General features: G+C 38.4%; 1 protein-coding gene across 29 annotated transcripts in view; it reads left to right on the top strand.

Moving 5' to 3' along the window:
- Nucleotides 1–24917, top strand: part of ZNF462 (zinc finger protein 462) — a 92290-nt gene that overhangs the window by 55478 nt on the left and 11895 nt on the right. For 21 of the 29 annotated variants that reach the window (XM_085528677.1, XM_085528686.1, XM_085528675.1 and 18 more), the window contains 4 exons: nucleotides 1799–1990; nucleotides 11081–11161; nucleotides 17823–18084; nucleotides 20170–20306. In XM_085528677.1, coding sequence (XP_085384803.1) covers nucleotides 1799–1990; nucleotides 11081–11161; nucleotides 17823–18084; nucleotides 20170–20306 — 672 coding nt within the window. The remainder of the gene's footprint in view (nucleotides 1–1798; nucleotides 1991–11080; nucleotides 11162–17822; nucleotides 18085–20169; nucleotides 20307–24917) is intronic. The other 8 variants (XM_015849605.3, XM_032441160.2, XM_032441161.2 and 5 more) reach the window with 3 other exon arrangements.

Genomic DNA, 24917 nt, shown 5'->3' on the forward strand with positions numbered 1-24917 from the left:
CTATGTAATCTGGAACATCACGCTCCACGTGTTGGTACTGTCCTCTCCCCTCAAATTTCTACATGTATTTATTTGTGTGTATATTAATATGATTATTAAATGCAAAACTAGCAGTTGAAAATGCACTTTAATGAGCAAAACTATAGTCTTACCTCTAGAATAAAATACATCCTTTCATGCTGATATTCTGCTGAGCTGTTTTTGATGAATAGTGGATGCATGTATTAGTTGTGCCCAGACTTCTTAATATGTTATGTGTTTCCTTTAATGTTTTCTGATGCTTTTAAGCTAATGGTTGGTGCCCACTGTTGTCCAGCAATTTCTTATTCTGACAAACTATGAAGGTTTATATCTGTATTTCACTGATACTATATACTTTGGGAATTTCTTGTGGCTGTGTATTATCCTGTTCCATTAAGTAAGTTTTTGTACGTGGTATGCAAAACATGATTTTTTTTTTCTGTTTGTATAAAAGTAATACATAATTCTGATGTAATATGCAGGTGAGGAATATTATTTGAAAACAGATAAGACAATTTCTCATTTCATCAGTTTGGGCTCTTTCAGATGTACCAAAAAGGCTTTCTGAGAGTTTGTGTTTTATCCCAAATACTAGCATAATTTTTCTGGGAGAGAGGGTTGAGTGTTATGTTTTTTGTATAATAATATTTTCAGGTGTGCTTACTCTCTGACTTGCTTAAATAAGCATGCTTACACGTTCCCTTTTGGTTCACATACTTGTGGTGTTGGAAATGATGCTGTTTGAGAACTATGTTTGCTAAATTTATTGAGAGACGGAAAACATATTCTGCCTTGTTCATTACCAGAGCTGTTGTTCTTCTGTTACTGTTCATGAGTATTTCACTCCAATATTAGTTTTGGCTCTTCGTGTACAACTCGTATGTGGCCAGTGTTACTCTTGTACATGGAAGTGGCACTTCCAAAACAATAACTTGGCACCTCTGTAATATCACATTGTTTCTGTTGGGACAGTTTCACTTTGTGTTCCAATTGCCTCCATGCTTAATGCAAAACAAATCTTATCTAAGGATTTGTTTCCCTTTGTTTTGCTGTCTCTGTAGCTTGGAATGTGTTCAAAATTAAGTTCACTACTGTTCATTACTTCTGTTCTTTCACTTCTTTTGGTGCTTTTTCATAACACGCTTTCACATAGCCTTGCGGATATGCACTTTTCTTGATATTACCATGTTTGCTTCTTGCTGTAAACCAACCTTGACTTGGTTACCAGTTTTGTTCAGAATATTCCTGTGTAGTGGCAAGTTTTTTGTAAGGAAAATGCGTTCTTCCCCAAATGTAAATGCTTTTTTTTTTTTTTCCCTGCACTTTTTTTCTTTTTTTTTCCCCCTCTTTTTTATTTGAGGGACCTCTGTTAGCATTTTCTAGTGTCCTTCTTGCTTCTTTAAGCTGCATGCAGAACAAATTACTTCACCTTCTTTAGTTGCTGTGCTCCCCAAAATGTTTGGAAAGGCTGTAGTTCAGTGACTCCATTTTCATCTCAGAGTCTGTTTTCTTCTCATACCATGCAACACAGGCATGCTAATAGTTTGGTCTCTGTTTTTGGCATCGATCACTTTACAAGGATCTACAGATGTCCAAGAGATGGAGCAAACTCCATATTGTTCCAGCAAGGAAACGCACATAGCTTGTTCTCACTGGGATCAGTCTGGTGCTGAAGGAGTCCATGGGAACTTTACTGCCAAGTTCAGTAGGAGAAGTATGGGGGCCCCATTTTGTTTCTTTTGTGAGCTGATGACTTGCCTGTATTTCGCTCACCCAGGTGAACATGCCTACAAATGTTCCTCCTGCTCATTTTCCACCATGACAATCAGCCAGCTGAAAGAGCATTCCTTGAAAGTGCATGGGAAAGCACTGACACTACCAAGACCCCGCATTGTCAACCTTGCAGCCTCACACGCCCACCACACCTCCAAGAACCACACTCCTGCTGAAGAAGTGGAGGACTCTAATGGTAAGAGGTGCCTCAGAGCAAGAATTTAATTTTCTAAGGTGCCACTTAATATATTGATTAAAAACAACAACCAAAAAACTCCCCACCCCCACCCCAAAAAAAAACAAAAAAAAAACAAGGAGCAGGCAGCTTGTTTAAAAAGCAGCTTCATTTGATCATTAATAAAAATCAGAAGTTGCATCAAAAACAAGTATACATGGTAATTTAGGACAGTTTCTTGATCCTCATTAGTGCATACCTCATTAACTTGTCCTGTCACCAGTTGACCTTAGAATATGTCAGTGCTGGCTTTACTTCTTACCAAGATTCAAATTGCAGAATTTTTTCAAAGGCAGAGCTTCTATTGGTAGCTAGTGGGAAAAGGATCATCTAATTCCATCCACACTCCTGAAAAACAGCCCTTTGTCTTGTTAGAGAACTTCAGTGAAATCATAAGCTTAAGCTTAAAATGTGAACATGTAATGATAATAAAAGTAATTATTCCTCTTGCTCTCACTACAGAGGACAAAAAAAGTACATCTAGATAGTATGCTGCATCTGCAAGGAGAATTCAAGAACTGTTTTCTTTTGTATATTTTCCTTGAAAGCTGTTAATCATTTAGTGCTAGAGGAATACCCAGAAGATACTTAGAAAGCAGCAAAGGGTGCTGTTTACAGGCAAAATGCAGACTCATAGAAGAGATTTTGTATGGTACCACAGGAAGTGTGAAGACTTCTTAAGTGCTAGAAAATGAGGTATGTTTTGGGTGACAGTTCCTGCCAAACAATAAGAGAGTAGGTCTTTAGGCAAAAAAAAACCAAACTGATTCCATACATGGAACTGTCAACTGCAAAGACAGTCAGAGGTCTGGAACACCCCTCCTTCAAAGACAGGCTGAGGCAGCTGGGCTTGTGCAGCCTGGAGAAGAGAAGGCTCCAGCAAGACCTCATTGTAGCCTTCCAGTACTTAAAGGGAGCTTATAAATACGAGGAGGATTGTGTATTTACATGGTCAGACAATGACAGGAAACAGGGCGAACTGTTTTACACTGAAAGAGAGGAGATTTAGTCTAGATATTAGGAGGAAACACTTTCCTCAGAGGGCAGTGAGGCCCTGGCACGGCTGCCCAGAGAAGCTGTGGTGCCCCATCCCTGGAGGTGCTGAAGGCCAGGCTGAATGGGACCCTGGGCAGCTGAGCTGGTGGGGGGCAACCCTGTCCACAGCATAGGATTGGGGCTGGGTGGGTCTTTGAACATAAGCCATGTTAGGATTCTGTGATTCATGGATGAGTTGCACACAGGTGGAGAATGTAGGTGAAGCCGAAAAAGCTTGCTATATGTTAGAAGTGGGGAAAAAACAATTCTACCCAGAAGTGTGAGGGAAGTTTTTGGTGGATTTTTTCATTCATTTTTGTTTTCTTATCAAAAATATGTGGTCTTTTGTTTGTTTTTGTTTGATTGTTTTTTGTTGTGGTTTTTTTGGGGGGTTGTTTTTTTTGTTTTGTTTTTTTTTGTTTCTGGCAAAGGGAAGGAGGGTTTTAAATATTATCAGTAGTTTTTAGTGGCGTTTTTGGTGTACCATCTTCCCTTCTTTACTATTTTGCCCACAAAAATAAATGTGAAATGCAAAAGAGAGGAAGATAAAGAACTAAGTGGAAAGGAATTTAAAGAAAAAAGTAATCAGCAAAGAAACACATATTTGAAGAGAGAAATGAAAAATATTTTTGTGGTTAAGCAAGTCACTTCTGGAGTCAGAATCAGAATCTTATCAAAAGATATTGACCAGCTGCTCTCAGATGCCTTTTGTAAAGAGGTTGTCTGGAACAGTACGATGAAGACTTACTAACAGAGCTTTTATTTTTGCTAATGCTAGCTTAAGCTAATCCAACAAGCAGAGTACATCTTGTGATTGTATTCTGTTTTTTACTGCATTTAAAAAAAAAAAAAAAAAAAAAAAAAAAGTTTCACTGCTGACTTTCAAGGAGTGGAGAATAATTTTTAGTGGCTGTCCTTTCTGATGTGTTAGCGATCTTTGGATAGTAATAGTGCTTTTGAGACATAAAGAAATAACAGTGGTATGCTTCCTTCTTTTTTTGCTTATCCTAGGAGCTCAAAGGCGTGGTTAGTGAAGTTAAAATTTCAATCACAGGTCTCTGTGGAGGATAATTTTATGGTCTTTAACGTAAATTAATAAAAATATAATCTGTTAACAAAAACACCTTAGGAAATTGTCTCAGTTACTCAGGACTGCATTGGAGCCAGAAATGAAGGCAGAAGCTGTCCTTATTAGCTTGGTCATCTTAAGAGAGTTATTGGTTAAGACACTTCGACAATTTCATTTTGACCCATTGTGGAACTAGTCAGATGAGGTGTTATAATAACAATGTTAACATTTTCAACCTTGTTTGAGGAAGGCATAACCTTCTTTTAAGTATTCTATTTTATTTCTTTTTTTCTTTATTTTTCATGAGGAAGTTGGCTTCAGTTTGTGTTAGTAATGGAGGCTCTTATGACACAATTTTGAGTAAATCAAACTAGATAAGGACTTGTCCCAGTAGTAGGAAATGCACATCTCTTTGAGCAGCTCTCATGTACAGCTGGAGGTTACTGGAAACAGGACTTAGAGTAGTGTAGTTGGAATTTTGATTTTATTGCCGTATATAAATGAACTATATGTGGGTTCTTATCAAATTATTTCATTTGGGATGTGAACTTGAGATAGGGAATGGGATGAGTGGCAGACAAAAGGCTGCCCTGCATTGTTACGGGCCTGCTTTGTGGGTTGGTAGGTATGAAGCTGTTAGTATAATTGAAATGGCTGTAGAAAAGATTTGGTTTTGCTTGTGGATCAGTAGTGTAGTTGAAGTAAGAAACAGAGCAGGATGCCTTGGAGAGATTTGGGGAGATAGCAGAACTCATTGTTTAATGAGATAAAAATGGAGAAAAGGGGAAAGGGAACCAAACTGTAAAAGGAGAATCCTTGTCTGAATGGAGCAGTTCTGGGATAAGAGCAAAAATTGTTTGCCAAAGTGCCTTTCTTAGGACAATTTTTAAAATTTATTTTATATTTTGTCAGATTGATTCATTCTGTAAAAAAAATGCAAACATATTTAAATTTCTGTACCTCAGTAAACACTCTGAAGTGTTTATATCCTAGATGTTTTGGGCAACACTATCATTAGAAATACTAACAGCTGCTTGTATGCTTCTCTCAAGGCAAGTAGTATAAAAAGGTGTCTGCCCATCTCAGATGTGTGTCACCTGTGAAGGCTTTCTTATAGAAGCACTGCTGGAAGATGCTGTTTTTTGTATCCCACCTCTTGTTCTGCATGTTGTATAATTATTTTTTTATATGTAGTACACCCTGTTTACATTGTGCCCTAATCTAGGTATCTATGTAGATGTAAAACAGTCAATTCTTCTTTTTTTTTCTTTTTTCTTTTTTTTTTTTTTTTTCCTTTTTTTAAATATATGCCATGAAAGATCAGCAAATGCAGCAGATGTTGATCACTAGTCCAAGTTCTGTCTGTTCTTGAATAGTGTAGTGGCATTACATGGTTTGTGGTATACAATTATTGTGGAAACTATGAGGTTGCTGTTGTGGTAAATTTTTCTTCTGCTCCCTGGTAATTTATGGGTATTTTTCATCTTAAAGGCAAAAAAAAAAAAAAAAAAAAAAAAAAAGGAATAGTGATGATCTGATTATTTTCAGTTGTGTGGTTTGGCTTTTTTGTTTGGCTTTACTTACATGTTTGCCCTTTACACTGACATGTGGCTTTGCAGTTTTGCAATCTTAGGGAGTAAAAATCAGGTATACATAGAATAACTGTAAACTGGTGGGAGAAAGATTGAGTAAATCACCTAATAAGACCTGTTTGTGTGTTCTTTCATGGTCTTTTTGAGAACCAGAGCTTATATTCATGTTACTCTCTGCCCAGAAGAGCTGTATAGATTTATTGATGGTACTGTCATGCCGGGGGGCAGTATATGTCACAGATAAGGTTTTCCAGTACTGTGCTGTGCAGAATCAACTCTGTTCTGTTGACTTGAGTGCAAGGCAGTGGAATCCAGTGTCTGCATTGTCAAATCATATTAAAAAACTACCATCAGTTTCAGAAAGGAAGAAGTGAAAGGAAAGCAAACACGAAAATTGTTTAAGAAAATAGAGTAATGAGTGTTATCTGCAATGTAATAATCACTAAGGAGAAAGCACATGTGGGCAGACGTGGTCTGTGTAAGTACTGAGGTTATGGTTGTATGCTTGTTTTCAAGAGCTAAGGAGTTAGTTGGTGGACTGCCTTCCTTGTGAAAACTAGAGAAATCCATGAGTGTAGCCAGTTCTCATAAAGCAGATTGACACCACAGATTGATAAGTTGTTTCATGTTGTCACTTCACACCTAGCAAACGGTTCTTGAGAGTATGTAAAAGAGGTGACCTAAACGGGACTTGTTAGTACTGTTCCTTTTTTGAGTAGCTTTTTATTTTTTATGAAAGAAACAACTAAACCTTTTGGCCAAGCTACTTGGTAGACTACAGTACTTATCTATATGCATATGGCTAACAGATTTGGAGCCTTGTACATTTGTTTGCATTATGACTGCGTGCGGTAGTTCAAAATAATAGATTTTTAGTTTTACTGATGAAGAATACTGAGTTGCAGAAATGGCACATAGAAGTGTAAGTGATAAACCAGGTAGATGTGGATGTGGCATCTGGTATCTTCTCAGTCATGCTGCCTTCGTGTCAGGTCATTCCTTTTCACTAGTAACCAGCTTTTGAAATGCAGAAAGCAGCACACTTTATATGTACTCTTGAAGTACTCACACTTTTCACAGTTGTGCAGACCAAACAGTATCACTGATACCAGCACACAGGCAAGGTCTGAGCTAGAAGATTTTTTTAGTTTCCTGGTGCATGCTATGCCAATATTTTCATTAAATTTAATAACTTGGAGCTTCACATGCATTGAAAATTGCTAAGTGGAACAACTATTGCACTGTTAAAGCTTCTCCTGAACTTTAGGTTTGCCATTGGAAAAAAGCTGCCTCATTTAGAGACTGGAATAGAAATATATCTGCTAGCTTTGATGGTATGGTACAAAACTGCTTGACTAAGTTCTGTCTCCGGGACTGTTGTATAAGAACTGTAAATACCTTCCTATTCCTGTACACTTTTCCAAAATAGGTAATGGATAATCAGGATGTATGTTTCCTGTGCTGCTTGTCAGATGAAATCCTGAGGGGTGCAGAGGGTCTTTAATAGGTTTGCTAAAGCAATTTCATGTACTACGGGAATGAGAGGAGATATGTGAGGAAGCAAGGAGGCTTTTCAACAAAATTCTGTCAGCTGGTACCAAAGACACAGAATTGTTACAGTAGTCCACTGAGCCTAGAACCACTCAGTTCCCTCTTCCACTTTAAAGAAGAAGCAAGTTTTACTTATCCATAGATATGCCACTACTTATGTTTGTGTGTATATATACCTTAATAAATATATAATTATTTTTTAAAATCCATACCTTAGTTTATGTCAGCCTTGCAATTTTGTGTTCATGTGGAGTGTTGCATTTCATAAAGGATGCTTTTCGGTTTAGGGCAGAAAGTCCCTCTTCACTTTTGTTGCTGTTGCTGTCTTGTTGCTATTGTGTCTTAATTGTTTTATGGCTACTACTGTTAGTGGAAACTGTAGCATGTCAGAATCCTTACATCCTGGAAGCCTCGTTTTAGTTCAGGATTGCCTTCCCTTTGTATTTAGGCCGGGATTTGTGGGGTTTTGTTTTGAAATGAGGGAAGTTGGATTCTACTCCTTCAAAGTTTGAGATCCTTCTACTTTACTAGTTGGGGAGAAGCCAGCCAGCAGTGACTTTAGGGTAAATTTACACAAAACTTCTAGTGCCTAAACTATTTAACTGCAAGATGAGTTGGAAGAATAACATCCATATTAAGTATGCAAAATGGTGGTCTGCATAGTGCCAAAAAGATGCCTGTACTTTTGTAGTTATAGTCAAAGTTATGGGGATGTTTCTCTGTTCTGCCTTTTTCCCCGGTTTTGTGCCATGTAGTAGTAGCACTGCATGCCCATATTCTCTCTCTTATTTATCAGATTTATTTGCAGCCTTGTTCTTTTTCCAGACATGTTCTTTCTTTGTCTGACCAAGAACTAGTTTATTCTCACTCCTCATAGGTACTCTCCTCTCAGAGGTACTGTCAGTGGCCACACTGCTTGCCAATGCTTGTTAAAACTCTCAAGCACTCATTGGTGTGTCTTTTTTCTTGCAATCAGCATTAAACTATCAGATGTGGGATTAAACACGAGCTTTTCTCTTGCATCAGATTGGCAAGGACTTGTGGAATAAGTGAAGGGCTTGTTCACATCCAGGTTTACCAAACAAACTTCCCCCTATTTCAAGGACTTGAGACGCTGGTTATGCTCTCGTTCTAAGCAGCTTTCTTTCACTGGTGTATAGTTGTGGTTTTTTGTTTTTGGTTTTTTTGGGGGGGGTTTTTGTTTGTTTGTTTTTTGTCTTTTTGCCTTTTCCTGCAGCATATTGAGCAGTTCTGTAGCAGATGTTTATTCTGCCATCAACTGTGTTTAGTGGAGAGTGTCAACTTGCTGTTTGTGTTGTGCTCCTTTCTAGTCCTTAGCTTTTTGTGTAAAGGCTATGTTTAGGTTTGATAGGATGGAGACAGGAACAAGACATCTGGGTGAAGAAGGTTGCTGCCAGTCCTCGTTTGGATTTGGCCAGTCCTCTGTGATAGAAATGATGTGATACTGAAAGACTTGCCTAGGATGGAGAGAAGATGGAGTAAGTTGTTTGGATGAATCTGAGTAATAAATGAAGGAATAAACATCTCTTGGATTTCTTGGTGTTATCCAAATATAGACCTGTTTGTACATACAAGAAAAAGCAAGATACATATGTAGATCCTTGTAGTTGGTTCCCATGGTATTTCTTTTTTTCTGCATTCTGATTCTTGTGCTCAGGTTAGAGGATGAAGTGGTAGGTGGCACTCCTGTCTGCTGTCACATTCTACTGTTATCCCTGGAATTTGTGAGAATTCTCTGCAGAATAAATAGGATGCTGTTGCTCTGAAGGGGATAGGTGGTATGACTTGACCAGCACTGTACAAGAGAGCATTTCTTCAGGCTATCATTCCTACATGTTGGTAGCCTTCATGTGTGAGCTAACGGATATTCTCTCTGTCTCTTGAGACCCCAGTTGCTTTCTCTTGATCTAAAACCTGCTTGAGGGATTTGATACTTGACAGAGAGGTAAAATTCCTTTGTTCATTTTAGCTATTTTGAAATGGACATATGTTTTGGCATCAACATAGTTGGTGGCACAAGGTTTGACATTCAAATAGCTGGTTTTGTTTTTTCTTTAAGGAATATCATTACTATGTTTCAGTCAGAATGTTTGAAAATGCTGCCTGCAGTGATCTGAGATTACTCAGGTATGGGATAGAGATGATGTCTTCCTGTTGGCAGCAGTAATCATGCTAATGTGTATTAGTCTCTAGAATATACTAGAACTTGCTTATAGATGGACTGCAGGACAAACTGTTGGAGTGCAGCCCTGCAGATAATGCTATGTGGTGTTCTGTTGATAGCAAGCTCAGTATGTGTTAACAATGCCTATGGCAGCCAAAAGGGCCAACGATATTTTGGGGTGCATTAAGCATAGTGTAGCTATCAGGTCAAAAGGGATTGTCCCGCTCTGCTCTGTGCTCATGTGGCCTGACCTTGAGTACTCTGTTCAGTTTTTGGTGTCACAATTTAAGGTCGTAAAACGAATAGAGGGTGTCTAAAGGAGAGCTATGAAGATGGTGAAGAGGGCAAGATGTATGAGGAGCAGCTGAGGTTGCTTGGTTTGTTCAGCCCAGAGAAGACAAGGCTGAGGGGAGGCCTCATGGTAGCTGCAGCTCCTCACAGGGAGCGGAGGGGCAGCACTGAGCTCTGCTCTTTGTGACAGCAACAGGGCTGTTCCAGAGTTGAGTTGGGCATTAGACTCAGAGGGTACTCAGACACTGAAACAGGCTTCCCAGCAAAGTTGTCATGACAACAAAGCTATTGCTATTAAAGTAGTTTGCACGGTGGTATAATGTGGGTTGCACTGTGTGGAGTTGGGTGTTTGAATTGATTTGTATTCCTTTTTTCTCTTAGATCACTTCCATTTATGAGATGTAGTTTATCTCAACAGTGTTAGGAACGACTAGAAAACTTTTCAGATTATTTATTTTTGGAAATTGGTAAACACTTGGAGATCCCAATGTTTGACACGTAAACAGAAGACTTGATTTTAAGTGCCACCTTAGATTTAGATTATGGTATTTTGTTTTTTGAAAAATGGTTGATGGCAACAGTCTCAGCCTGCAGTATTCTTACTTAAAACAGAAGGCAGTGGATAAACAGAGGTGGTAGAACATAAATGCCCACAGCAGGAAAACAATACACACAACAAAATAGATTGTCTCTATGCTGTAGTGGAAAGCAATGGGTGGGATTTGAATGCTATAGTTACTTGACACTGTTTAGAATATTTACAATTGGTAGACCAGTCAACAAAACAACACGGGCTTTAAGAAGATTGTGTGTGTGACTATTAAGTGACCAAATCACCTGAAGAACTGCAGAAAAATTAAACTTGAGCTGAAGCCAGCAAATAAATTCTACTGGTAGTGGTGAAAAGAAGGGATAAATATAAATTAAATAGCTATATGATGGAGGGTTTCTTGACACCTAGAATAGATCCTTCCAAATCACAGCACTGGTTGAGTATAGTAAGAATTTAGGCAGCATTTGTGACCATGTTATGCCTTTCCCATTATCTTTGAGGATAATGTTAATAGAAACTGGTAGTGTTGGAAATTCAAAATCAGAATGACATAGACTGATTGAGACTGAAAGGGACCTCTGGAGGCCATCTGGTCCAACACCCCTGCTCAAACAAGGCCAGCTAGAGCAGGTGGCCCAGGGTCACATCCAGATGGCTTTTGAATATCTCCAAGAAGGAAGACTACAACTTCTCTGGGCAGCCTGTGCCATTGCTCAGTCACCCGCACAGTAAAGATGTGCTTCCTGATGTTCAGACAAAACCTCCTGTGTTTCAGCTTGTGCCTATTGCCTCTCATCCTGTCACTGGACATCACTGAAAAGAGCCCAGCTCCAACTTCCTTGCACCTTCCCTTCAGGTATTTATATACGTTAATATGGATATTAATTACTTCTCTAAAGAACCAAGTATTAAGTAATGTTTTTGATTATGTATGACATGTGAAGCTCTTGAACTGGTCCCTTGTTTGAAGGAAGGAGCATGGTATAACTTATTTAATTGATTGCATTCTTCCTTCATAAATTGTATATAATTCCTACATTTTTTTTCTTTGCATCTTATTACACGTAGTATTGTAATCACTTTCTTCTTGATCTCAACTGTGAAACCTCAAGGTTCTTCAATAGACAACATAAAGATCTGCCTATGTGAAGGAGTTCCTAAGATAAAATTCTTTACTTTCTTCTTAGGTCAAACTCATGTCCCTCCTAAATTATTTTGACAGTAGCACAAGAAGCTGCATAGTATATACATATATGTATCCTATCTCAGTCCCATTCAGATAATGTGCATAAAAGAGAATTCAAAATTACAAAGAAGCATGGTTACAGTTTCTTAGCTCTTCTAAGTAAGCAAGGCTACATAATCCATGTATCCCTTCTGAAGCTTGGGCATATACTTATCTTTCTCTTAAATGTAGGACAGAGTCCAAAATAAAGCAAAAGAGGCTTTTACATGCAGTACTGAAATAAATTCCTCTGACAAGGCTTTTTTAAAAATTTTAAATTCTTAAAATACAAAGCTGGAATATTAAGTGGGTTATTTTCTTTCCCTTGAGATTAGTGTTTTCTTCCATCTTTTGGAGTATGTGTATAAGGTTATAAAGTTCCTCACAATCTCATTTGTAACATCCCAGAAATGTAAAGGTTTTTTGGTAGAAATCAGAATTAGGTTCATATTCTGTTTGTAAACATAAAATTAATAAAACTCCCTTGTACTATAGGTACAAGACTTCCTTAACAGTAGATTGCCAAAGCCTCTTCATGAATATCTTGTTGCATCCTTCTGAATCTTGTTCTGTCTTCCTCTCCCCTCAGTTAATATATTGCCAGAACATTTCACCCTCCCACATATTCTTCCTTCCAGGTCAGTGCTGTATGGCATAAAGTGAACAAATGTGTGTAGTCTTAACAATCTTTGTATGACACTTTACTTTGTCACCTTCCCACTTTTCAAGCTGTTGCCATTCATGACTATATGCTTTCCTGCCATTCCTGGAGCCAGTAATTTTGAGTAGCATTATGTTTCAGAAGGAATTTTGTTCTTAAATCCCATAAGCTTCTCTGTCTTAGCATTTGTAATACCATAGAATAGCTTGGATAGGAAGAGACTTTAAAGACCATCTAGTTCCAATCCTTCTGCCATGGACAGGAACACCTCCTGTGCTAGACCAGATTGCTGAAAGCTATGTCCAGCCTGACCTCAAACATTTCCATGAATGGATCATCTGCAACTTCTCTGGGCAACCTGTTTCAGTGCCTCACCATTCTCACAGTGAAGAATTTCTTCCTTATATCTAACCTAAGCATGCCCTCTTTCAGTTTAAAGCCATTATCCCCTTGTCCTATCACTACACTCCTGAGTCATTCCCCAGCTTCCTGTGGGTCCCGTTTTGGTACTGGAATCTTATTATAATGTCTACCCGGAGACTGCTCTTCTCTAGACTGAACCTACTAGCCATAATTGAATCATTTTAAAATAATTTTGACTAGTAGTTTGATATTACTTTTTAAAGTATGTTTTGTGAGTTTTCTGAATTTATCTATTTATTTATTTGTAGTTTTGCATCCTGATGTGGTTTTTCACAAATGCATATGTCTACTGTTTTTCTTAATTCCTTGGAATTTCTCTTTCTTCATAGAAATCTTCCTTAGTGTGAATTAATTCAGAATAAGTTAAATAACATTCCAAATGTATGCCTTTTGGTCTGCTGAGGACTTCTTCACACAGATCTGCAATGTCTTAGGCCTATATTGTTATGCAATAATTTTTACTTTCCCATAGTTATCTTTCTTAGTTACACATTCTGTTTCAAACATTACTTTCTGCAGTTTCATTTAACTCTCAGAAGCTGATCTCTTTTGTTTCCTTGTGAGTTCAGTAGGAAAACAGGATGTCCTCATTATCTGCCTCTGTCTTCAACTAAACACGCTTTCCAGTGTAGTTGAACAGTTGCTTCTCTTGGAACAGTGCTTCTCCCTTCATCTCTCTCTGGTACATAAGCATATAAGTAGTTGTATTTAGATGTGTCTAATTTTGTTCACTCTGAAAGGATGAAGCACTGGTTGGATTTCTTTCCTTAAATAGGCAGTTTGTCTTTCATTTCTCAACAGTTTGACATTGCCTTTTGCATAGACTTATTCTAAGTTGCATTCTTACCGGTTTGGTTTTTTTTTGTTGTTGTTTTTTGTTGTGGTTTTTTTTTGTTTGCTGTAGTTGTCTTGTTTTTGTCCATTTTATTGTTGTGTTCTTGTTTATTGATATTTCTGAAAATACTTACAAATAACTAAAACATCATTTTATTGCCAAGAAAATTTATGTAACTGGGTCAGAATCTTTATTTTCTTTTCCTGTCTGAAAAAAAAGAAAATCTCAGTTTTCCTTTTTTTAGGTATCTGAGACACATTAGATGCTCCAAAGGATCCATGAAAATTGGGTTTTCATTTTGTTTTTGTGGTAGGTTTTCACTGTATGAGCATTTCCCCCATGTATGGTTCCAGGGCAAGCTGAGTTTTCACCTTTGCACTGCGTTATGGTGGGGACTGCAGATGCTCTTTGGGACAAGGCAGTGACTTTCAATAGAGTTGACACACACACTTTGTGTCTATACTTGGGGTGAATTTTTTTTTTAGAATGGCAAAATCACTTATCTACCGCTGAAGCATTGTGGGCACTTCTGAAAATGCTGTCTTTCTTCTCTCCCTTGGAGACAATGAAACTCTGTTACACAGTATAACTAGCTCATGGCAGTAATTTAGATATGGCTGTGTTGATGGGACACCATGTGGACAGTCATTTCTTCTAGTTTTCTTTCAAGTAGTCATTTTCCCATTTGGATATGAGAATGCAGTCCTGTATGGACAGTGGATGTTATGGTCTTTCAGATCCACAGGTGATGTTATGAAGTCAAGTACTTGCTAACCTTGTTACTGTTCCTGTGCAGGTAATCTGTAGGCAGAAGTGCTCTAAATTCTAGTCATGAGACTTGCAACATGGCCACTGTTTCAGTTACTGTTAATTTGTGCCTTGTGACATGACTATAGGTGTCCTTTCTTTTACCTCAGAACATCCCATGCTGTTAGTTTGCTCTTGGAGTTGCACAGTAAGGTCTTTATCTTCACTTTAGATATTTTTTATTTTTTAAATGGGTTCAACATGTGTATGTCTTTTGTCTTCTAAGTTATCAGGGTTAAGTATTCAGTCATTTACTTTCTTGTGGTACTTTGAGGCTGCTCTATGAAAGAGAAAACGTTCTTTTCGTTAACATGTAATCAGTACTTCCTGGTGCTTCATTTTTCTTCATTTTCTCTCCTTCTATGAGTTCTTTTTGGCTTCACGTTTTACATTACTTAATACAAATTCTTTACCTCTTCCCTTTGTTTATTTTAATGTCTTTCTCCTGTTTCCTGACTCTAATGTAGTCTTTTAAGGCCATTTTACTTTTTTCAGACAGGGGTGCATAGGCCCAATTTCTACTTCCAACCAAGCTTGTTAACGATTTCCTGGAGTGCTTCCAAGCCCTTGTGCTTAGGGTACAGGAGAAAGGTTGGGGTGCAACAAATGTTATGTATAGCCATCACTTGGTTATTAGGTATTCTGAGGGAAAACTCTCTTCCTCCATCATTCTCCAGTCTTAACATCCAAGCATCCTGCTGTAGCAGCAGCATGTTCAGAAGGTGTCCATCAGGTTGGTGCACAGCAGCTGAGGCCTGAGTAGATGCAAAAGTGCTTGTAGGACTTCTAAGTCAGCTTTGCACCAAAGTACACACAGAGCAGTCTGGAGTATCAGCCTACGCTTCCAGCAGAAATAGAGTAGGTGCACAGAAGTGCTTTGCCAATTTGAGGCAATACTGCTTTGCTATTTGTTAAAAATCGTTGTACTGTTACTTCTTGGCTGTTTGTTTGTTTCTGTTTGCTTTTTTTTATTTGCCTCCCTAGCCCTTTCTCCAGTTGCTGCTTTTGAAAATAAAAAATAAATAGTCCCAAGGCCTCTGCTGCCTTGTCTTTTAATTGCTCATAGTCCCTTCTGCTGCTATGTGCTAAAAGGCATGGCTGTGAGAAACTCAAGGCAGTTTCTCTCTCTTCCATTCTTTCACTCATTTTTGAGTGGGCATGTGCAGTGTGGTTCACTGCTTGATAAAACTGATGGGAAATCTCCCATTCCTTCGGTCACTTTAGAAATTTGAATTAAGTCTTCCTGATGGAGCTAAGTTGCACATCCATACTGGGAGGCCTGTATGGCAGGCTGATTCTGAGAAATCAACAGAAGGTTTATATATGTGTTAATACTGGATGTTTATCTTCAGGAAATGCTAAGTCTTGCAAATCAGAAAGATTCCAAAATAATAAAATCTTTTGCAAGTTAAAAGAGAAAGAATACACAGGCAGAGCCAGGGATCAGCATCTTACCATCTGTTAAGGCTCTCCATAAAAGCTCTTCAGTTGACTTCCTTCTGTAAATTTCCTATCTGTCTTTGTAACAGAGCCATCCACTAAACACTGTAACATGTAGCAATTGTGATTCCACGTTGAAGTAGAGGAAGAGTTCTTAAACTCTGAAGATAGAATTTGCTTTTGGTTATTCTGGATGACAAGAAGAGCTATCTTGTACTTGTAAATAGTCATATAACTATCTGTTCCTACAGTTTTCACATACCAGGTTCCATAGAAGTATGTAAATGCTTGTTTGCAAGTTGAAAGCTGGATTAATAGACACCAGACATCTTTTTTAAACCTGCAGCTTTCTTTGGAGTGAACGTCACTGAGGTCTTGGGTGGGAACTCTGATGATGTGATTGAAGTTTCTGATGCCTTTGAGGAACAGAATGTAAATTACTAACTAGACCTTAATCTGGTGGGGAGCCTGCTACAAACAAAGCAGAAAAGAAAAGCTTGACATTTGAATGGGTGGAGCTCACTGTGAGCCCACCATGGTGGGGAAAACTGCTGTAGAAGTGGCGAAAATAAAACTTGATAAACATTGTGTTGTAATCAAGCCTCTGTTCATGAGACTAGGATAGGAAAGACAAAAGAAAGTATTTCATTTAACAGTCTTCCATGTCTGCTTTTGTTTTTGTTGCACACCTGGTGATGAAGCCCAGGGAGCTTGGAGACATTCATTTCTAGCTTGTATTGTGTTGGTGCGTTTGGATTTTCTGTTGCTGTTGGTTTGTTTTTTGTTTCTCAGTCATGTATAACTCTCTCTTGTGATAATGAGGAAAGAGTGTGGGCATTTTACTCATCTAAAGACAGGTGGAGTCCCCATGCTGAGTGCTGTATAGGCCTGTTTGCCTTTTGTTTCTTCTTACTAATTGGTTACAATAGATGGTGTATATATAGGAGAATTCCTACATATCTAGCCTCAGGGAATTAAGCTTTGGAAAATGAAGTACCCATCAAAGCAGGAGTTGGTTGGTACAGTTTGTATCCCAACTTCTTTTTCTCTCTTCTTTTTTTTCCTTCCTCCAAAAAGCTTTAAAAAGGAGTCTTTTGTCTTCTTTTCAGGAAAGTTACACTGAAATTCATCTGCTTTATTCATCTGCTCTCATTTGTGCCATTCATGGGCAGCTGTGGGTCATATAGGACAAAGGAGATGAATTCCTAACCTCTACATTCAAGCAGTGTGTCTAGAAGGGTTCAGCACACACCCTGCCCTTTTTTTGTGGGGTCCAACTAAAGTATTACAGCTTTTAGTTTCAGTACTGTGTTATCTCTGGGCTGTATTTTTCCACATGCCATTAAAATGGTATGATGGAGTTTTAGAAGGGATGTGTCTGTACAGACGTATCCATGGAAAGAGATCTTTTTCTTAGTTTAGCAAAATTTAGTACCTTTTGAGGAAATGTGGCTTAGAAGTTTGCCTTACTGGAATTTATGATTAAACATTTTTTTTTATTTTTTAATGATGACTTGATTTCAAACATCCTGAACTGAGAGTACTTGAATTTACTTTGTCACAGTCTTCAAATGTGTGAAAGTAAATGTGACAAAGTAAAATTTTATCATTTTGTGGGAGTTAACTTTTAATGTGGGTCTCTTAAATAACGCCATAAATGAGTAGGGATGAGTATCACTTTATTTCCCTCTTTTTATATATTTTTTTTTCCCTTTTAGGTAGGATGCTCACATGTATCCTATGCCAGATTTTCATCTAGTATTAACTGGCAAAAATATTTAAGTGGATCTGGTCAGGTAGCTGCATGAAATACCTAAACACTCAGCCACACGATTAATATGGTACAAATGGAAAAGTCTTAAAGGAAGATTTCTTTTTAGACTACTTTGAAGTTAAAGCTGTCATTTCTTCTTCCTCCTGTCTCTGATTACATCTAAAAAACATAATTTATACTGCTCACCTTTCATACAGTAGAATTCACGTTAGATTAGAAGTGCTACACCTTAATCCCTTTAGAAAGTTGTCACTGGATTTCAATATCTTGGTCAAACACTTGTGAAAGTCAATTGGTACTGGAGAAGATTTTTTCAGATTTGCTGATCCACAACTTCTCTGTTTCTCTACAGACTCTTCATACTCGGAGCCTCCTGATGTTCAGCAGCAGTTGAACCACTACCAGTCTGCAGCTTTAGCCAGGAACAACAACGTTAGTCCAATCCCACTTTCAGGGAGTGCAGCAGGAATGGAAAAAACGGAAGCCATCCTTAACTGTGAATTTTGTGAATTCTCCTCGGGTTACATACAGAGCATTCGACGTCACTACCGTGACAAGCATGGAGGGAAAAAACTTTTCAAGTGCAAAGATTGTTCCTTTTATACAGGCTTTAAGTAAGTACTGTGGCAAACAGATATACTGAACTCACAAGGGTGTTTTAGCTCATGAAAAGACTTCTGAGATCTTTGAGAGCTGGCTGTGGCAGCAGAACATGGCCACTGCTGACCAGAGAGAGGTGCATAGGAAATGCCAAGCCAGATCACAGCAGCATCCATGTAATCCATTTTCCTCTCTCCTACAACAGCCAGTACCATCTGCTGCAGACAAAAGTATTGCAGCAGCTTTTACTTGCTGGAGAAGATGGAACAGGTAGTGCTTTTCTTTAATATAAGGTTTTTCCTTATCCTCAAGTATGAAAGTATTCTCTACAAAAATGAGGTCATTTCCTGGTGCAACTGGCGTGATGCATAGGATAAGGGAGACAGGGAGATGGGAGAAATTACATACCATTTCTAAAGAAATCTCTCTTGTGTAATTTTATTTCTACTACTATTTATCTAGCTGGAAAGTGTTCACCAGAGTAACTGATAGCATAGAAAGGCATTTCAGCAAATTCAATTAGATGCTGCAGAACATCTAAAAGCTGTCTTTGTGCAAGTGTGTGTGTGTTTTAGCTGCTGTTCTCTAAGGAAATAAGGCTTATGCACCTGTTCTGTTCATCATGTCCCTCTGATTCGGTGGACCTTTGGGCCTACATCCCCTAGCTGGAATTTGAGGTCTTAGATATGTCAAGTTCATAAGAGACTAGTGGCATATACAGTATACATGATTGGGTACAGGAGAAATGCTCTGTTGAATAAAATGTTGAGCACAATCCTTCCCTCAGCAAAGTGAATCCACACCAGAGCAACTTGTAGACTTTGTTGCTTAAGACCCTCCCAGCCTCAGTATACATTTTGCTGCTTATGCTTTATGTACTGATTGCTATTTGCCCTATAGATTGCCAGTGATCAACTCAATTCAATCTGTTCACATCTTGTGCATTTAACCAAGATGAAATAAAGTCATCTTAAATCAAGTGCCAATTAAATATGCTCATACTTACAAAAAAGTTGTTATTCTTTCATGTGGTGTCTCAAACCTGCAAGGATTTTGTCTTCTTTTGAAAGTATACCACCTTTTCTCTCTTAAAAAAGGGGCAAAAAAGCCCTTACAGATCCCCTCTTCAACTCACTGTGGAAGCTTGAAAGCATGAAAGAAATCACTGAAGTTAGTAGGAATACACCTGTAAAATTCAGACATCAATGGATTGTGCCTGAAGCCACTTGTGTTAGTAAACTGTTCTATGCTCAAGCTGACAAGCAGAACTTCAGTGGAAATCTCAGTGTGGCAAGCCCCCCACTCTCTCTTTACCCCTACTTTAAGTAAAAAAAACCTGACTACTTCCCCCAAGTTCACAGACATCTCTTGTTGCAATAGTTGAGCTTAGCAGTCATATAAGTGTATAGTTATTTTCCTTTGTATGGAGGAGGAGCTGCATGCAACTTTTAAGCATGCAGCTAAGGTAATGTCAACATGAGATTTTGTTGTTCAGGAGTGCTGTAGGGTATTCATTCATTCTTTTCTCTTAATAGGTGAAGTGTTTGTAGTTTTGGTTTTTCAAGTCTTCATATCTGATGCCTTAAAACTGATCTGTATGGTGACAAACTCACTCTCATCTCAGGCATGTTTCATATCCCAAGTGTAAACATTTTAGCTGTTCTGGAAGTTCTCTTACAAAGATAGAGGTGACTGAGGATAAAAATCTGTGTTCACCTTTGTAAGTTCAGAACTGTTAATAGATTTCATTCAAGTTGCTAAAAGTTGAATGCACAGAATATTTCCACTTGAAGATAAATAATGAGCATGAAAAATGGGAATTCTTTTGTTATCTTAACTACAGCAATGTGACTATAGAGCAACACATGGAAATGAATATCTTGTCAGAATGTGTGTCCGTTACTTGAGGACACAAGCCTGCAAATACTCATGTGTTACTCATGTGAGGAGCCCTGCTGAAATGCCATGTGGCACTATGAAGACAAGGCTGAGAGATGTCTGTATTGTTTTACACGACACTTCCATTATAGAGCTGTGACACTTCATCATTCATTGCACAACTCTTCTGACTGCTCCCATCTCTCTCTCCTATTTCACAGATCTGCTTTTACTATGCACGTGGAAGCTGGGCATTCGGCAGTTCCTGAGGAAGGACCCAAAGACCTTCGCTGTCCTCTTTGCCTATATCACACCAAATACAAACGCAACATGATTGACCACATAGTTCTGCACAGAGGTAATGATAGTCCTGCATGTGCCTGTCTGATGAGAGAAATGCTGAACAATGCCCTTGTCTTTCAGATTGGTTTCATTAAATGTTCTCCTCTACATATGCACAAGTATGTTAAATCAGCCATGAACCCTTCGATATCTTTTGTTCATTTCTGACTGTACATCTTACTAGTTTCTTGTTGAGCTCAAAGTCAGCTGGCACTGAAACAGGGCATGCTTAACCTTTCTAGAGAAAGAGCTTAAACACAATTTTAACAGTCTTCAAGCACCCATTTACTGAGAGTAGCAGTAATATTTAGCTTTGATCTAAGCCAAAATTGTTTCCTGCTTTTGTCTTTCTTATTGCAAAATTCTTGCTATCATAAACTGGAGCACAGTGTATCAACTAGCTGTCAAGACTGCAGAATATCTCCTGATTGCTTGCTTGAATTTTTCTTCTTCATGATGTGTTTTACTGTTCTGAGGATCAAACCATGAATTAGCTTATTTTCATTTTTCTTTAAGACTTCAGTTCCTTCTTCTCCCTTCTTTTTTCAATTTAACTAAAAGTGGGACTAGGGATTTCTACACTATATTAACTACAGACTTCCTAGCTCAGAAGAGACAGCTATTTGGGCTCTGTGGGCTGGGATTCCTGCCCACAGCTATCACATTTGATGCTTGTAGATGGTCTGTTGGCTGCCAAAATCCCAACCCATGTGGTGGGATGGCACTCTGCCTGCTTGCAGGTTGGGCAGAGTTTCACAGTAGGATACTGGTGGTGTACAAACACAAGTTTTGCATGCCATCTTTTGCTGGAGGGGATCCTGGCATGACAAGTGCTAACATAATTTCTTGTAACATACAATTTCCCAGTATTGGTTACTTGAAGTCCTTCTTGTACCAAAAGAGTGATGTTGGCAGACTTGATACAAATTTCTGTCTGTTAGCAGGACTCTTCTGAGGAAACATCTGGGAAATAGTGACCTGCCAGTGATTCAAAATGCGCATTACAAAGCTGCTTTGTTTGGTTGCAAAAGTTTGGCAGATGCATTTACTTCTGGTTTTTGAAGGTGTTGCAGTGTCAAATTGCGCCCAGCTTCAGGCCATACTCTGGAATTAACTCCCTTCAGAGAAGAGGGTTTAGTTAAACCCTGTGCAGTGTACCCTGTGGTTCCAAGTGATATGAAGGTGTGTCTGGTTTGTTACTTGCCAGAGCAACAGTGACCACTGCTTTTGAAATTATAGATAGAATGAGGGAGAAACTGATGGACTTAGGAGACTTTCCATCAGACGTAGGCTATACACTGGGAGTGTCTTGTTGCAGTAGTAGAAGAGCACTTCATGAGCTTAAGAAGCTGTGCTGCCTATACAGAGGTGTTTCTGATCAGTTACAGGGAGTTGTTTACCTCCTAAGTGACACCAGATCTGTTCTTTTGTTCAGCTGTTGCTTAACTTGCACAAGCCAGCCTTGAGTACTTGTGCTGCTGAAACAGCTGGTAGCAAATGACACGATTATACTCCCACTAGTGCACTGGAAGAGGTAAAACAATAAAATAAGTTTTAATACAGATGGGAGTTTAGCTGGTAAAGAACCTACTGAAGGAAACACAAGGATCTCAGGCATCAAGAGCGATGGTAGTAAAGTAAGTATAGTCATCCTTTAAAATTCTTTCCAGTACATGTATCCAGATTAAAAACAAAACAAAAAAATAATCTTTCAGTTGTGTTTATTGCTTGGCATCTGAAGCGGATGATTTTGACAAGATTTAGCATGCGCTGTTAAATTCCCCTCATGAGAGAGAGGCTGAGAGATGTTGAACGCAGCATGAAACATCTCTTCTCCTTTATTGGCATTATACTTATAAAACGAGCATAGTCCTGAGCTGTGGTCCAAAAAAGTTAATTTTTTAGGTGGATGGAGTTGTGCAGCATGTAAAATCAAGGGTGAAGGATTTGATCCATTTCATATTTAATTGTTGTCCAGTGTAAAAAGACACATTTACAGATGCGTAACTCTTATATTCTTTCCAAACTGTTGCATCCAAAGTCCTTGATGAAGCAGCGTGTATTTGAAACTGAGAGTACATGCATCTCTTAATTAGTAACTGTAGAAGTTGACTCATGCAGGGCTAAAGCATAATAAGCTGTAAGGCTGAATGGTATTTAAGAAAGAATTACACAAGGAATTTGCATCCTGTTAAGAGCATGGGGAAACAGGATGGGTCCAAGAGTCTTTCTACAGGTGTAACCTATTCTGTTCAATCGGTTCTTTATCAGCGTAAATGCTGTTCAGTGTCATTTCTATAGGCACATGTGGAGCATAGGCTCCTTGCCTTTTGACAGGTTGTATCAGGGGATTGACACAGCTTGGTCCTCTGCTGTGCAAGCGTGTGAAGAGCTGAAGTATGGCTATGCAAGCACAGGGACCTTCTATGGAGAAGAAAGTGAAATCTTGCTCCACAGCCAGCAGAGCAGCTGAGCTTTAACTTAGTCTGGACAGTGCAGTTTGGTTTCATTATCCCTTCTGGTACCATTCCTATCACACATTTTGAAACACATTAATACTTTTTCAGGTCTGATACAACTTAGTAAGATCTCTATTAAATCTGCTTTAAAGACCTTGGGGTTTTATATTTTCCTCTTTTTGAGATCATTTTACTCTCATGCTGGTACATTTTTTTTTTATTTTTATTTTTTCCATTTAATAGAAATCTCACCATTTCTATTGTCTAGTAAATTCATGACAAAAAAAAAGTGAAATTCTCAAATTAATCTGCCTCCCCAGAGTCTTTGTTGCTAAATATCCTGTTTCCATACGCATTGTTGTTTCTGTCAATATCCCTCATGGACACATTTTCATTTATACATACCCCAGTGTTCTGCTTGCTTTTGGCTAATTGAGCACAAAATGCTATGTGTTAAGTGACTGTAACTTTGATTTACACTGATTATGGGAAAAAATATATATGGATAAGCACCTCTCATAACCAAATAATTTGTAGGACTGTTTGTACTTTGCCTGTGTTTAAGGGAAGGAATCGAGTAGTGTATGGTATGGTATGTTGCTGAGTAAAGATTTTTCCTTATATCAAGGGACTGATAAAGCCATACTCTTTTTCTATGCCTTCGGGAAAAATATACATGTCTGCTTTGTGTTTCTGTACTGCAAGTACCTACTGCATTGGTGGCTTTTCAGTGAGTTCTCTCATCTGTACTGGAATTAACGTGAATATTTCTGTCTAAGATTGAGTTTCTTAAACTGTGATTATACTGTTTAGGTGTTTGTTTTGTTATTTTTATTCTTTTTTTCCTTATACTTATTTTACAGTTCCACAATTTGTGGCATCTTTTTTATGAGGCATACACTAGAGTTCTTTCTTAAACATTGTTGAAGTCTGAAGAAGTCTACATCTGGAAAACAAATAAAACCCAAACACCTAAATCTTTCAGTTTGTGTAGGAACCTTTATGGTTTGCTGGAATTTTGCCAGTCATTCACATGTGATAAATGAGTAATTCAGTACAAACAGCTTTATAAAGGCAAACTAGGGAAGATCACCTTATAAAATGTGAAATTCTGGGTCCAGATGACTATAAGTTCCAAGTCATTGCTTGGAGGAAACTCACTATGCATACTCATAGAAAACTTGAAAATCATCTCCTAAGAGTAAAATCCTTCAGGCTATAAGTGATGTTTACTTTTATCTTGTGATTTTATTTTTTTTTTCTCATGCTGCTTTTCATTTGATGAGCATATGTGTGATTGTGAGACAATAGGTTTCCCCAGTGTGAGTTAGGCAATCCTGCACTGCTCCACAGAGGTAGATAAGATGTTCTTGTGGTATTTGTTTGTTTTTAAATCTTTGCCATATGCTAGAGGAAAGGTGAATTTTCTGATATTTTAGTTGGTGTTTCATTTTTTGAATGCTTAACTTGGCTTTACTGGCTTTACTTCCATCAGGAAGTACAAAAGCACACAGTGGCAAGAACCTTCTAAAAAAGCCTTTGTCTGACCACAGAATCACAGCTTTAAATTCTGTTGTCTTTTTGACTGTTTTCCCTTCCCTGCTTCCCACACTGGAAGGCCACAATTCAGCATCTGTATATCTAGAGATGTTGTTAGTGTAGAACCGCAAGTCTTTAGCATTTTTCAAAGACATAGCTTTGGGAAAAGTTTTACTTTTTGAAGGGGCCAAAGAGAAAGCCATGAGGTAGTATAGCATAAGTATTCAGTGAGAAAATGAGGAAGACAGAGTTTTCTGAGGGCTGTGGAGCAGGTCTCGTGAGCAGTGGTGGTGTGTGGATTGGCTAAAGATGAGAGAATAGTGGAGTTTCCACCACCTTCCAGAAAAGCCATAAAGCAATCTGTATTTCTTTAGTTGTCTTTGGAAGTGATGCTTCCTACCTTCCAACCTCATTAAAGGGAAGGGACCATTAGCTCAGATTTATACGAGAACTGTGCCTTTCCCTTCACGTTAACTGAGTTTCCGGCCTACAGTTTTTGCTCATTTGTTTTTACTGTTCAGGATGACCTGTGTGAGGAGGATTCTCCTCTAATCTTCAGTCCACAAGGTATAGCAGCACTGATGTTCAGTGTTAATTGAAAAGGCCAGTTGAGTAACAGAAGCCCATAA

This window comes from Coturnix japonica, chromosome Z (assembly GCF_054131305.1).
Source record: "Coturnix japonica strain WE chromosome Z, WE-NBRP24, whole genome shotgun sequence".
Taxonomy (NCBI): domain Eukaryota; kingdom Metazoa; phylum Chordata; class Aves; order Galliformes; family Phasianidae; genus Coturnix; species Coturnix japonica.